The sequence below is a fragment of the Rhinatrema bivittatum genome, chromosome 19 (genome assembly GCF_901001135.1).
Source record: "Rhinatrema bivittatum chromosome 19, aRhiBiv1.1, whole genome shotgun sequence".
In the NCBI taxonomy this organism is placed as follows: domain Eukaryota; kingdom Metazoa; phylum Chordata; class Amphibia; order Gymnophiona; family Rhinatrematidae; genus Rhinatrema; species Rhinatrema bivittatum.
This window is the reverse complement of record NC_042633.1, coordinates 31,383,476-31,398,755: the sequence shown is the minus strand read 5'-3', so window position 1 is coordinate 31,398,755 and position 15,280 is coordinate 31,383,476. Positions and strand designations below refer to the sequence as shown.

The 15,280-nt window shown below is 48.3% G+C and overlaps 1 protein-coding gene and 1 long non-coding RNA gene across 2 annotated transcripts; both read right to left on the bottom strand.

Moving 5' to 3' along the window:
• Nucleotides 1-4,445: 4,445 nt before the first annotated feature.
• LOC115080485 lies at nt 4,446-13,684 on the bottom strand. The gene is made up of 2 exons (XR_003853570.1): nt 13,411-13,684; nt 4,446-4,893 (listed from the first exon to the last, which is right to left on the bottom strand). It is a non-coding gene; the product is annotated as an uncharacterized LOC115080485 (long non-coding RNA).
• On the bottom strand, nt 8,584-10,717 carry LOC115080478 (CD9 antigen-like). The gene has a single exon (XM_029584675.1). It carries the CDS (start codon nt 10,557-10,559, stop codon nt 9,873-9,875), a length of 687 nt encoding a protein of 228 aa, XP_029440535.1. The 5' UTR covers nt 10,560-10,717; the 3' UTR covers nt 8,584-9,872.
• Nucleotides 13,685-15,280: the final 1,596 nt, after the last annotated feature.

Here is a 15,280-nt window from a genome sequence, read left to right as displayed (position 1 = left end):
TCCCTCGGTGCTGATGAATGCTGGGCGGCTGCCTTCAATCTCCTCAGTGAGGATCTCTTTGGTGCAGCTGGCATTGCCTTATAGGGCATGACGGCAAGGTGCCATGGTGCTAAGTTATCCGTTCTTCCAGTCTGTGCCATCTAGCATGACCGGTTATCTTGGTGCAGAGCGCACTAGGCAGGAAGAGGCCCGTTTTCTCTGTGGAGTGCATCGGCACCAAGAGAGAAGCAGCCATCAACGGTGGGAGGTAGGGCCTCAGTGCAGGGAGAATTCTTGCTCTGGTTATGGCTGACTTTGGCCTGCTGTCTTTGGAGAAGCCCAGCCCCATTCCACATAAGCCAGTTGTTTTTCGCTTGTAAAATATATTCAATGTGATACATTACATCACTGTTAAACCTCTAAAACTTAGCTGTTATAGTTACAGTTTTCCTGTTCATGTAAACTGTTATACCTGTAAACTGGAGTGAAGGCCTGCACCAAACTTCGGTATATAAAAAGCATACAAATAAGTAAACAAAAAAGCCACTCTTGCCCTTTCCTCATGGGGATGGGGACTGCATGATTGTTGGGGGTCAGAGTCGGCCTTGAGAGACTGCTTACCATTGAGCTGCTGATCCCAGTTGCTTTGGTTGCCCCCTCAGGCTGGGTCAACAGAACAGGTTGATCCAGTCCTGCTTTTGCTCCACTTCATGCATGGGTGTGTCATTCTGATTTTATTTTCCATTCATTTCCCCTAAGGAAATAACATGCAGTGGGTACCATCCGAGCTGGATTAGCTAGTTTGGTTGACCTGGGCAGAAGTGGCAACCTAGCCAGAGTTGTCTGTGGTAAAGCTTTTAAAGGTCGCATCTATGAACGTGCACCTTGATTTCTTATAGAAAATTGGGGACTCCAGGTCTTTATTAAGATCTTTGCAACAAAGTCAAGACCTCACTGAACTGGCAATGTGTATATAGATTTATTCTCTATCTGCATCTGTTTATGATTTTATGAATGTGATAGTTGGAAGCCACTGAGAACTTTTTACTGGGTGGCATATACATTTTGTAATAATTAAGAGGTCCATATTCGAAAGCATTTAGTTGGCTAACTCAGAAGTTAGTTAAATGAATATTTGGGTACTTATCTAGCTCAATTCTAGGCTGTTAATAAGAATTTAGCTGGATAAGTTAGGAGTGTTCCCGGCCTGTAACTGGGAGGAGTTGAGTTAGGCAGCTAATTCCAATATTCATAGTTCGCTGGATGATAGCTGGCTAAGTCTGGTCAGGCCACCGTGCTGTCCATAAAGTAGCTGGCTATAGTTAACCGGATAACTTTTAAGATAGCCGGCTATATTCAATAGTATGGTTTCACTCTTGAAAAATATCTCCAAACTTAGCCAGATCAATTTATCTGGGTCACTTTGCTAGCCGGCCTGTATCTGAATATGGACCAATAAATAAATAAATAAATAAACAAGCTAGCTACTCAGGTGCCCTGAAGCCATCTTGTCCCAATAACCATCATCCAATGGTGGTAAAGCAGCGTTTTATTGTAACACATGCTTTAGATATTGTTGGAGGAGCATCCACACCTCCCTAGCTGTGTATGGTCCTTTGTAGACAGAGGAGCATGGGCCTCCGGTCCTGGGGGAGCACTTTTTGGAGCCCATATTAGGATTTTCCTGTCCTAGTCAGCCAGAGCGAGTGACTGAGCCTGGGGTGGAGAGAAAAGAATGATAGGGGAAATGATAAACTGAGCTCAACATGAGAAAATACGCCTGTAAGGAGCATGAAAGAGAAGAGATGGGGAAATCCTCTTTGGAAGGAGCATGAACCTACAGGAGAAGGGCAGGCTCTCCTGGTGAAGGGAGGCTGGATGTACAGGAGAGCTGGAATGCTCCTGGGACAGAGCATGGATCAGCTGTGGCAGAAGCTAAGGAAATACGTCAATCAGTAGAAGGGAGGGGAAGATAGAACTGCATTGGCCGACATTGAAGGACTCTTTGGGATACAGGAGGAATGACAGCTGTCCATAAGGAGCTTCTGAAAAGCAGCAGGGCTGTGTTTAATGAGAATATTTACAAAATAAAGAAATTACAGTTTTTTAATTACAGGTACAGCCTCATCCTTTTTTTTTTTTCAGGTCTACCAAACCATGTACATTCGTCTTGGTCGCTGTTGTCTCCTTTGTCTATGCATTGCTACCAGCAGGGCTGGTTTTTATGCGTCATTTTCTATCTTGGTGCCCTTCTTCATCTAGATGGGGTTATACAAGAGGTTTAAGGGGGTTCAGTGCCAGCCTTTAGAGACTGGTCAGTGGTGCTAAGCTGAAGATTAGGATCCCTTTGGGTTGCTACATCAGTCCAGGGCAACTGCTCCAGCCCTGTTTTTGGATAGAATGTGTAGTTCTGCTGGTCTTCATGCAGAGGTTCCCCAACCTGCCCTGGAGACCACCTTTCCCCCCCTTCCAGTCCGGTTTTCAGGATATCTGCAATGATAAAATGGGCATGCGATGGAGGCAGTGCATGCAAACGTCTCATGCATATTCCTGGTGGATATCCTGCTAACGTGAGTGGCTGGGGATCCTCCAGGATAGGTGTGGGAACCGTGGTCTTAGTGTAAATGGGTGGGTCAAGTTGGGTTGAGGGGAGTTGTGCTGGCAGTCTAGGCTCCCTAGGGAGCTGAGGCTGTTTAGACCCATTGTCTCTATGACAGTAAAGTTCAGTTTCTCATAGAAAAACAGGCCTGCATCTCTGGTGTTGGAGTATGCCAAACGAAGCCTAAGCGAGTGGGACATGGCGTTATCTTGGCTCATAAAGAATAGCAGACCATCATAAAATAGTTTTATTTCAACAGCTGGTTTTGACATCCCTGGCAGAGCAACCATCGCTCCTAGTTCATGCTTGTGTGGTATCATCATTTCTACAGCGGGGAAAAAGGCCAAAAGATCCCGGCTGCTGCCCTTCAGAGTACAGGGTGTGATTTCCCATACCCCTCACTGCCATGCATGGGGAAATGGTTCCAGCAGGGAGAGGAACCAAGAATGACGGGAACATGGAGAACTGAGGGCAAATGCCCTGTGTGATAAACTGACCTGGAAGAGAGAAGAGAAGCGGGGAAGCAGCCTAAGAGGGAGAACGTGAGGGAGGGTGCATGGAAAGTATAAGGAATATGGAACGGAGAGGGCAGAAGGCAAGGGAATGGCTCTTGCTAGAAGTGGGAGGAGAGAATTGGGTTGAGGTGGGACATGGTGCGAATAGTAGAGAAGTCTAGAAGGAGGGACGTGTTTTGCTTTGATTTAGTGGCGCTGACTCTGCCCAAGAACATTTTGGTGGGAGATGAGGGCTGTGGGAGTTCATGGAGGAGTTGCACTCAGCGATGCTCCATTCATGCCCTGCAATCCAGCCCTTTATTCCCCTCGGGCAGCCCTCCATCCTGAATAATCGGACTGCTGCTCCAGCTCCTTTTCCATACTATGCTATTGGTTTCGACACTTCCACATTTCTCTCAAGCGTACAAAAGATGTTTTTCAAATAGTAAAGCTAGGTAAACCAAACCCTCTGCTTTGCCTGCCACAAATAAAACCCTGAAGTGGGTTTTGGACACTGTTTGTAAGATATTCGGGCTCTCTTGAGCCGTGATTCTTATGTAACTCTTTTCCCCGTTCGATGTGCCAGCATTGGGATTCGCCAGCGGGTGGCAGCAGAGGCCGCAAGACCTAAGAGCATCCCACTCATCGTCTCTGCATAAACATCTCCACCCACTGGCTGTTTGAAAAGAAAAAGCAAGTAAAGCAATAGTACAGATCTATAAAAATATAGAAACCCCCCCACCCCACCCCACCCCACCCAGCTCGCTGGAATTTCACTAAGCAAAGGGAACAAAACCCATCGCATTTCTCTCCTGCCCCTTGACTGAAGTCATAGGAACGGTTGGACTGCTCTTACCCTTCCCACCAGGCCGCTGCAGTCCTGCTTGTCTAGTTGCCAACGTGAGACCGTGCTCGGCTCTCTCTTCCCGCTAGAAATGACCTGGCTGGTGCGGCAGTTTCCCGGCCCGGTCTTCTGTACCCCACTGCCCATCTGAACTCCTTCAGGGAACAGGTCCTGCCTTCTCCCAGAGGCTGCTGAGTTGGAGCCCCGGCCGCCGTGGATGGTGCCTTCCTCTAGTGCCTCATGGACCCACCCTGTAGGGCCTGAGTTTCTGCAAAGAGGTCCTGCCTTCCAGGACCTCCACGATGAATACGCATGAGGCACATTTGCTTACAATGGAGACAGTGCATGCAAATGTGCCTCATGCATATATATATATATTTTATGGATATCTTCATGTCCAGTCCTGGCTGTGGCATTCTAGGGCTGGAGTTGCCTATCCCTGTACTACCCCCATAGAGTCTCCAATTGCTGGAAATGTCCACATTATAGCACAGGTAATGAGGCTCAGTGGGGGGTTTCCCCCCAAATATAGGCCATGATCATTTTTATTTTCCCCAAGTCAGAGAATAATTTTATTAGGTATTTTTAGACAGGTATATCACGAGCCACTGATAGCATGCGTGGGGCTGTTTTTTTGTTTGAGAGCAAGAAGATATTTTTTGTTCTGCCATTTCGGAGTTGACGAAGGCCACCTGTAGGAATCTGAGGAGCTGGACAGGGTTACCAGATGGCTGTGGATGGTCATGGACAAGCTTGGCCTGTCCCATTGGTTTGAAAGTATCTGGCAAACGCCCGCCCCCCCCCAACGAGGACTTGGGAGGTGCAGAACAGATAGACAGGGCACTTGCTGTCACGGAATGGCTCACCGAGGGGAGGGGGGAGAGGCTTGCTGTCATTCTTTGATCCCCAGGGACTTCAGGCAGGCTTGGTAGGCCTCGATGGCTTCCTGGCAGCTTTTTTCACCCTTTTCCGTCACACTGCAAAAGAAGGGGTGGGGTTAGAGTTAAGAGAAGACGCTGCTTAAACCAGGCAGAGTGGAGGAGGTGGGGGGAACATTGCAGACCTCGGCTGTAGCCCTCATTCCACCTTCATCAGTTCATCTAACCTCCCTAGATTAGACATTATTTGATAAAGGGATTTTTAATTCCCTCTAACCATGTGCTGCCTATCCTGTTACATGACAAATAATTGTTCACATGTGACAGTGAGAAATATTTGCTTTAATTAACCCTGGGCTTTGTGCTTTCCCTTCACCTTTAAGGCCTGCCTCTCTGACACTATCCCCTTTTCCTCTGCTCCGATGTAATCATAGCCAGTTTTACTGGAGAAGTAGCCACCCTTAATAACTTTGCGGAGCGAGAGCCACAGGAGGCGCTGACACAGATCTAGGGATAATCTGAAGAGAGACGGCTTCTGAGCAAGAAGGCTGGCTGAAGGAGTAGGAGGAAATACGCAGACAAGCCAGTGGGAGCACTGAGAGGAGAGGATCACCTTGCTGGTGGCTGAAAGGAATCAGTAAGTTTTGCTTGGAAAATTTTCTTTTTCAAAAGTAGTGGGGCGAAGTTAACTATTGGGGAATATTATTTAGTGTGTTTGTGCTTTTAATAGTAAGGCAGAGAATAAACAGAAGTTAAAAAAGTCTAACTTATCCCTATCAATTAAAAAGCAGAATGCTAATACAAACAAAAAACACACTTTGAAATGTTTGTATGCTAATGCCAGAAGTCTAAGAAGTAAGATGGGAGAATTAGAATGTATAGCAGTGAATGATGACATAGACTTAATTGGCATCTCAGAGACATGGTGGAAAGAGGATAACCAATGGGACAGTGCTATACCGGGGTACAAATTATATCGCAATGACAGAGAGGAGCACTCGGGAGGAGGTGTGGCGCTTTATGTCCATGATGGCATAGAGTCCAACAGGATAAACGCTCCATTTTAGCGTGTCAAGTCTTTGTGGCGTGGCATCATGACATGTGGTTAGAAATTTCTAGGTGCGGGAAATCTACTCTGGTTTGCCTTGACAACCCGGATGGGGAGGGTGGAAAAAATGATGATGGGAGGGTTTCAATGAAGTAAGCTCAAGCGAGGTATAAGGAATCAGCCCAGGGGCTTGGAGTGCTGAGGGTTGGGAAGATGGCAAACTTCAAACCCCGCTGGAGCGCCTTAACCGGGCATGCGAGTCTCTTGTGGCAGCCTAAAGATGTTTTCCAAAGACAATTTCAGTTTGCAAAGCAAGACGGTCTGATTCCAGAACAGACCATTATTACGTTTCCATGAAATGTTCCGAGGACGGTGTCTGCTTTTGTCTCTTCACCCAGTACAAATATCGGGAGTACTAGCTAAATAGCCTCATCAACATGAGCTTACATGTGATGAGCACTATTAGCCTCATGCTTATTTGGACGTGTGTTTTGGATGCATCCAAGATGCATATCCAAGCACCTGCAGAGTCGTGTGCTCAGCCGAGCACAGCAGGGAAGAGTGGAATGAAAGCCCTGGGCAGTGGGGAGTGAGAACACTGGGCTGAGAGGTTTGGAGGGTGAGAGCCCTGGGTAGGATTGTTGAGTGAGAGACTTGGGCAGGAGTGGAGTGGCGTGAGAGCACGGAGTAGAGAGAATGTCAGGTAAGAGCATTGGGTAGGGGGAGAGAGGGTTGAGAGCACTAGGCAGGGGTTTATGGGGAGAGATCTCCGAGGAGGGCAGTGTGGAAATGAGAGTACTGGGCAGGTGGTGATTGTGCGTTGGGGCAGAGGTTTGTAAGTATAGGGAGTGTAACATGAGCACACTGGGCATGGGGAGGGGCGGTGAGTATTATGTGTTTGTATGGAGAGGAGGAGTGGCCCAGTGGCTGTCACAGCAGGTTTAAGAACCAGGGCTCAATTCCTGCTTCTTGCAGTCACTCTTCTTGTAACCTTGAGCAAGTCACTTTATCTTCCGTTGCCTCACGTACAAACCAGACCTCTGGGGCAGGGACCTACTAACTGTACCTGAATTTGTAACTTTCCTTAACCTGGCATTTGGAAAGGTGGCTAATTAAATTGTACTGCGCCCTCCTGGGTGGCCGAGTATGCATACAATGTATAACACCCTACCACTCCCATTTTATACCACAGGGTCCCACAGTAATCCATGCAGCCACCAACACCACTGGGGATCTGATCTGCACATCCTATTTCCTAGGTTCCCATGGCCTTTCCAGACTGTGCCCCACCTCCATCAATCGACAGCATCGATCTGGTCAATAGTTTTATATTATTTATCTGACTGTAGTAGAATTTTAGTTAATTGTATTTATTGTAAACTGGCTTGCTCCAAATACCGGTATAAAAAGTTTGGTAAATAAAATAAAAAGTAAGGATGTACAGCCCCAAAATTTTCATTTTTTTTTAAATTTTGGGGGCTTTTAAAAAAGTTTTCAGTTTGTTTAATGTTTTTTTTCCAATTCGGTTTGTTTGCTGAACCGAAAAAAACCCCAAAAAAAACTACAAAAAAACTCCTCCCAAAACAAAACAAAAAAGAACAGATTTTTTTTTAAAAAAGGACTTCCCATGGCCCTATAAATGCCCTCTTGCCCTCTGCAATTGAAACCGGGGCCCAGGCCTGCCCAGCCAGGGCTTTCCCAGGCTCCTTGACTGCCACTTCTACCACAAACATAACCCAGTCTGGGGATGGGCCTACCTTCCTGCGTCACCCTGCCCCCATTAAATCGGCCAGGGCTGCGGAGCTTCCACAGATTTTCGTAAATCACTTCTCATTCTGATTACTTCTTCAGGAGTGTCCACTCTGTGGTAGATCTTAGTGTCGTTCACTAAAAGACAAACTTCTAACCATGCTGCAATATCACTCTCAAAAGTATTGACTAGAACTGGCATAATCTACTTCTCACCTTCCCTTTTTCATAATGAACTCCATTTACATCTCACTCCTAGACTGCTCAGTTTCAGCCTCTTATCTGGGGCACAGGGGCAGCATTGAAAAATAAAACACAGGGAGTGAGAGGAGACAGAAGATCAGTTATATACAAGGAAGGAAGGGAGAGAGAAGTGTGCAGACAGAAATGCAGGGGAGAGGGGAAGAGAGACACACAGGGGAGGGAGAGAGAGAGAGAAAAAAGACACACAGGGAGAGAGTGGAGGGGAGAATGCACAAAGACACATGAGAGAAATACAGGGCGGGAGGGAGGGAGAAGAGCAGAGACAAGGAAGGGAGAGAGGAAACACACAAGGGAATGGGGAGAGAAGAGCAGACATGAGGGAGAGGGGGAAGAGCGATATACAGGGAAGGAAGGTAGAAACAGAAGGAAGAGACACATGGGAGAGAAGGGGAAAGAGAAGATCAGAAACACACAGTGGGGGGGGATATATAGGGAAGATCAGAGACACACAGGGGACAGGATAATGAGAAAAGCAGAGACACAAAGGGAGGGGAAGGACATACCGGAAACAAAGGGTAAAAGTTCCCAAAAAGTAGAATGAAAAAAAAAAAGCAAAATTACATTTCCTGTGTTGAACTTGCTAGAAGAAGCTCCTGATCATCTTCCTATGCAGGGCAGGGAAGCGATAAGAGCCATCGGCTGGGATAACCCGCACAGGTCTGGCAAGAGAGCCCCGGCAGCGGGCAGCAGCTGAAAGAGGAGGAAGTCATGGTGACCTGCCCCAGTGCAGTTCAGAAATCAGGACCGAAAGCTCGAGATTTAGCTAAAGCTCTTTTATTAACACATGGAGTTTACCGACAATGCAGTGAGGTGTGTGTGTGGTGCTGGCCCCCAAATCTTGGGTGGCGTAGAGACAAAAATAGTAGGCGGGATAAGCAAATCCTGGCCGGGATGCTAGGTGAGTACAAGGGCCAGGGGGAGAAGGTGGTGGTAGGAGTCTGATGAGGGTCAGTAGTGGGATTGAGTTCTGGGGGGAGGGGCACAGTGAGAATGTTCCTCATGTTTACGCTTTGCAACTGGAGCACCTGAGGAATAGGTGGAGGAAAGCAGAGGCTGGGCTTGAGGAAGGGAGGACAGAGAGGTACAAGGGGAGGAGAAGAGAAAAGAAGAGGGCACCGGGGTAGAACTACCAGTATCCCAATAGGCGTGAGAATAGCAAAACGCTGCCTACCGGGAAATCCAAACATGCCAGACTACTCCAGCTCCCTGCACAGAAGATGCATCCTAGCAGGGCCCGACATTCAGCTCTTATGCGGCTGCCTGGGTTAGCGGAGGTATTCAGGGATGCAGCTGCAGCACTGAACATACTCGGCTACTTGCAGGACAACCAAATAGCAGCCCTATACCTATTCGGCCAGATAACACTGAATATCGGTGCTTACCCAGCTGGACAGGTGTTGCCCCCTCGCTAGCTGGATATAGAGTTAGCCGGTGCTATCTCAGCTGCTAATTGCAGCCAGATATTCAAATGGGGCCATTTAGCTAGTTAAATGGCCCTGAAAATCTGATGGCAGAAAAGGATCCAAGGGCCACTTTTCACCTTGCTAATATATGCAGACCACAGACAGACGCTCTCCAAATCTGGACTAGGTAAGGTTAATAATACAATGTTATTTCTAAGAATTCAAAGTCACAGAGTAGAGCTCCCAGCTTTGTCCTGGAGCATGAGCTATGGTTAGAAATTACAGCGGCCTGGGAATCCACTCCAGGTCCCAAACTTTCTAGCTGGTGCCAGTCTCCTTCCTCTGCCAATTCTGGGGTTGTCTTGGTCTCAGAAGACAAATGCAAAGTAGCACAAAATCTGACAAAGTGGTCAACAAACCTGCCAAGGGGCACCGTATTTTGTGACTGTGACCTTGAAGATGGAAACACAGTAGTAAAAAAAAAAAAAAGGGGTGAGGTTTGCCATGCGAGCATGGGTACGGGTTGGACAAACGGTGGGATGTGCTGCTGCTGGCGTGGCCTCTGCCAGGTGAGAGCCATGACAATGGTGGGGGGGGGGAGGGGGCTCGGCATTCTAGCGCTTCCCACTCCGGCGGATCCTGGCCCAGAGCACCACAGAGAAGACCATGGCCAGGATGGTCACCATGATCAGCCCAATCCACGCCGCGTAGACGACGTGACCCTGCTGCTCGAAGAGGGCGGTGATGGTGGAGGAGCAGGACTGCAGCGTAAAAACCGCCAGCCCCGACCGGGCGGGGCAGGTGTGTGCGACGAGCTGATCCACGAGCCCCCTGGAGCCACAGCAGTCCAATGCGTGGTGAAGCACCATCAGGGTCAATCCCAGCGACGTCTTCTCTGTCTTCAGAAACTTGATGTAGACGTGGGCGTGCAGATCCTGCAGCGTGGCCACCACCCAGTCCTGCTCGACGATGCTCACCACGGCCACGATTAGCTCGACCACCAGGGCACTCAGCAGGAGGGCGAAGTACATTTCCAGCACGTTCAGCGCTTCGAGGCCCGCACCAAAGCACCCTACGGCCCCCAGGAACATCACGAATGCCCCGACCGCCATCAGGAAAAACACGGCGAGGCCAAAGGAAAAGGAGGTGCTGCTTGGCTCCAGCTCCGAGTCTTCCATCTGCCAGCTGTCGATACACAGCCAGAAGCCAAAAATCAGGAGCATCAGTCCGCAGAGACACAGGAGGGAATTAAAGACCATCAGGAACATTCGGATGCATGCGATTCCTCCTCGGACAGCCATGCTGGTGATGTTGTAGGGGGGCGAGAGGGATATTTTCCTTTCTGCAAATGTCCCTTCTTAGCTTTCCACAAAATCTCCCCCTTTTCCGTCCCGGGAGATCCCTTTCTCGAAGGCTTTTCCACAGAAGAGGCAGGAAAGCGCTGCTCTGCTTCTCCACATCTGGCTCTTTTGCACACGCAGCTTTTTCTTTTTTTTTTTTACAGATGTGAGAAATAGAAAAGACCCCTCTGAGTTTTGTTTTCTCCCAGGCCCCGAGAGTTCAGCTCGCTGGGACGTTGAAGCCATACTTTGGCAGCGTGTCAGGATTGAACTGAGAGCTAGAAAGTCGGAGAGGCTTTGCCTTTGAAAATGCTTTTATTTCAGTACAAAAGCCCAAATCATAAAATATAGGAATTAAAATACTACATATAGGATTCCGAGGGAAAAAAAGTATTTACAGATTCATTATCAAATGACCATCAACATTTCTCCTGTTGAGAAGGTTCTGTAAAACTAAACTTGTGGTCAATCTCTTCCTGGCTGTCGCGAAGATGGTCATCTAGAAGGGCAAGAGGCAGCTCTTGGACAGGCATGGATTGGGAAGCCCTGTTCTGGGTGCTGGTGCGTTCCCACCTCCAAGCAGAGCACTATGGAGCGGTGTTTACTGGCTCGGTGGATGCCTGAATGCTGCGCTCTGTTCAGCTCCTCTCCCTCCAGATTATATTTTAAGTTGAATGTCTAATTCTCCCTGTGCAATATATCTCATTTTTTATTTGTTGTCATGTTATTACAGTTCTTTTCTTAAATTCCCTTTTCAGGACTAAATTATTGTAAATGACTGCTCCTACACCACCAGGCAGCTGCAGTAGGGTCCATCTAAAATAGATCTGTTTTTCCCTAGGTAACTGAAGGGGAAAAATCAGAACGACAAATCCACAACAGGTCAAATTCCAGACTGGGTTGACCTGCGGTGAGGAGATATTCCTACGCCTGGAGTCCTGCAGGGGCCTGCAGCAAGTGGGGAGATGAGATCCCGGATTACTCAGAGCTGATTTCTTACCCAGAACAGATTCCTGCATCTTAATCCCCACGCTGCAGGTGAAGAACAAGAAGAAACAGCTGGACGGGTGCCGAGAGATTCCTTAGAGGCTAATCCGGTTGTGGTCTTGCACCTCCCACCCCAAAAACTGATCCGTCCCTCGGGGTTCCTGGCAGTCCTGGGGACAGGCTGAGCCTGTGCTGACTTTGCACCCATGGCATCCCCTGGGACTTGTAGCTCCCACTTTCCATCAGAATAATTTGAACTGCAAGTCCATAGACCTCCACAAGAGCAAAGCCGGGATGGGCTCAACCCGTTTTTGACATCATTCATTTATTTTAAGCTTCTGGACCAGGAAAGCCAGATTAAGGCAAACGCCTAGTTTTTGCCTGAATCCCAGGTGAAAAGGAGAGCCATGACATGAGTGTAGTGGATAGTTGGAAGTAGGGTACATGGAATATTAAAACAGAAGAAATTGCCAATCAAACTGTTTACAAACATGTTTGGAAACATGGAGCTATTAATTGACCCTAGCCCTCTCGGTCCTTCATGCCAGAACTCCTCAGCTTCTATATCCAATTAAACACAGGCTCCTTATAGAAAAAGATATACCACTAAAATAAATAAATACTATTTTATATCTAAGGAACAGAGCTTGTGATCAACTAGGAGAGGTATCCATTTTGTGGGCTAGGAAAGACAGATCATGGCACCTGGTGGAAGGACATTTTCATGCTACCAACCAATCTCAAGGTAAAAAGTGGAGTGACTACTGTCTGTTGGGGTTGTGATAGTATGCAATTAGCACCACTCCCCTACCCTCAAAAAAGGCATCTAATGCAAGAGTTTAAATATACAATCCACCCAGATATGGAGGGATCCGTGAAGACAAAGATGACATCCATTGGGTCTCACGCAAGAGTAAGCCCACTGAACAATTGGCCTTTCACGCTTCGTTCTTGCTTGTGTATCATCCTCACTGGGTTACAGAGAGGAAACATAGTGTATGTGATCAATGGCATCATAGGTAAACAAGATGGCTTCCTCCAGCTTAACTGGATTCTGTATGGCAGCTTAACGTGGAATCTTGAAGTAAACATTCAATGGTTTTATTTTGATTACACAAGTTAGTTTGCTCCTGCCTTCTGCTCACAATTATGGCCTAAGTGCACAGCAAACCTCCCGTAAAAGTGCGTCCACCTATGGAATTGCATTGGATCACGCCCCTCCACCACAGGCTAGCCCTAACCTCCGTCTCTTATCAAAGTAACTGCCCAGTCCCTGCAGAAATTTCTAGTGAACTTTAACCAATGATATTTATGAGACTATTTATCATAGTCTGCAATTACACAGTGGTTGAAAAAGTATGTGTATCTTTACACACAGAAATACACACAAGCTACTGTTGCTGATAAGAGGGTTGCAAATGTTAAATTCATGCTGAAGTGGGCCAATCAAATTGTGGGCTACAATCCACTATTTGGAGAAACTATAACAGCTCTTCATAAAGTGCCATAGACTAGAGAGCTTTGAACATGGTAGACCAGCTCATTAAGCACTATAGACCAGGGAGTCTTGGATAGAGTAGAAGAGCTCATTTTAGCTCTAGTTGGCTTCCGACAGAAAGTTCTTTCCTCTACAATCATCACACCCAGGTAGTCTGGTATATCCTAACCCCCAGGCTGCTCCATGAACCCTCACAACCCCAGGCCACTGCTGGCTCCTTGTGCGTTTCCTCGCTACTCTCTCTTCTCTTACCCTCGGGAGGCCTGCAGCTCTAACCTGCCAGAATAGTTCAAAGGGCATTGGATGGGAGGGGGATGGAGCACTCACCATTTCTCCATGGCTGCTTTAATTTCCACACAGGCGGTCTCGGCCTCAGCAGGACCGTGCCCCTTGGGATCCTGCCTGGTTCTCTCGCTTGGGCTGTCGGACATGTCGTGGGTGTCTTCCTGTCTGACTCTGTGTGGCTGCCTCCCCTTCTCTCTATTCCCCTTCTTCCCTCTCTTGCTGGTTGGGTGTGCCTGTGTGCGTCTCACATGCCTCCTGTCCTCTGGACTGAGAGAAGTTTTCTGTCACTTTGGCTGGAGGCAAGGTGAAGGGAGGGAGGGGGAGACCTTGGCTGGTTCAGATATGTAATAAGTTGAGCAGAGATAACGCACAGCTATGCAACCTAGCCTGCTGCAGAAACCTGCTGATTGCCCACGATAGGGGCTGCTGAAATTAGCATGAGAGGGAATTGGTTCCTTGCTCCACCCCAGCAATCTTGTTCGTTGCACATTCCTACCCTTCTCCAGCCTCCATTTCTCACTCTCTCATCCCCACAGTCCTCCCCACTGCTCACTGTCCCCCTCGCGTACAGTTTGTAGCCTGCTCCCACCCCCCCCCACATAGCTTGCCTTTTCTCATCCTGTCCCCCACCACCACAATCACACTGTCTCCCTGTTCACTCTAGCACCACTGATCCCCCATCCCTCCCTTACTCCTGCCCTTTGGCTCTGCTCTCCTGCGTGGCCAGTTCTCTGAAAGTGCTGAGCATATTTCTGTGCTTCTCACAAAAGGTTGTGAGAATAAATAGTGCAGGAGTTATGCACATGGCTGAATTTAAGATATTGGTGCCCATGGGCAAAGTGCCATGGCAGTGCCCCTTTGAAGCTTTGCCCTAAAACAAGCAGGAGCAGGATCCTTTTTCGGCCTTGGAAATCTGGATGGCTTCAAAATGTGGCAGCTTAGGCATTGGCCTACGCAGCCTATGCCCTACATCTGGGCCTGGTTATGGGTCCTGAGCTGCCACTGTTCCAACTCCACCCCTGCCAGCCCTTTCAGACTAGGTCTGCGCTCACAAGTCACAGCCTTCCCTGCGGTGTGAGGGCGCCGGGCCCCCATGGCTTGGAGGCCTGCATAGCGGGACAGGAGCTACCCAAATCCTTCACTGGCACCGGGGGTCTCGGGGGCAGGAAAAAAGCCAAGCTCTGGCACATAAAAAAAAAAATAAAAAGATTGAGGCAGTGCAGGGGACGCTGGGTCCTGACCCGAGGTTTGAACGCCGCTGCTGTGGAGAAGGCTTGTTTCGATCTCTCTCTCTGTCAAGCTTTCTTCACGGCAGCTCTCAAGCTTCTGATGCAGACCCCACACTGCCTTCTCCGGACCGCCTCCACTGTCTCTATCCTTCTGGAGGACGGATCTAGGCCGACTCAAGGTGAAAACCCACCCGGGCTGGGCTGGGGGTAGCCCAGGTTTGAGACCCACTGTCATAGATCACATAACCTGTCTGACTTTGTACTTTGTTTATTCCTCCACAAAAGGATCAGCCTCCCCTCAACAGCATTTGATTTCAGCCTAGCAGGGCCCCGTGTCAGCCAGGCAGGGCTGATAACTGGCGTGCAAAAGGTTTTCAGCCGCCATAATTAAATTTTTGTTTTTTTAACAGCAGTAATTATCCTCGCAGTCATTTTTTTACCCCCCTCCTCCCCTCCCTTACCGGTTGCCTTAAGTGTTTTTAAACCACTTGTTTGGCGCAGTGGGGCCTAGCCGCCACTGTGCTAAAAAACAACCCAAAACAACCCCCCCAATCCCACTTCTTCCATTCAGAAGCTGTGGGATTCTTTACATCGTACTGGGAAAATTGGCAGGTTGGGGTTTTCCCCCCTTCTCTTTAGGAAATACTTCTCTGGGTCTCTAATAGCCCAGAAATTCCAGCTGC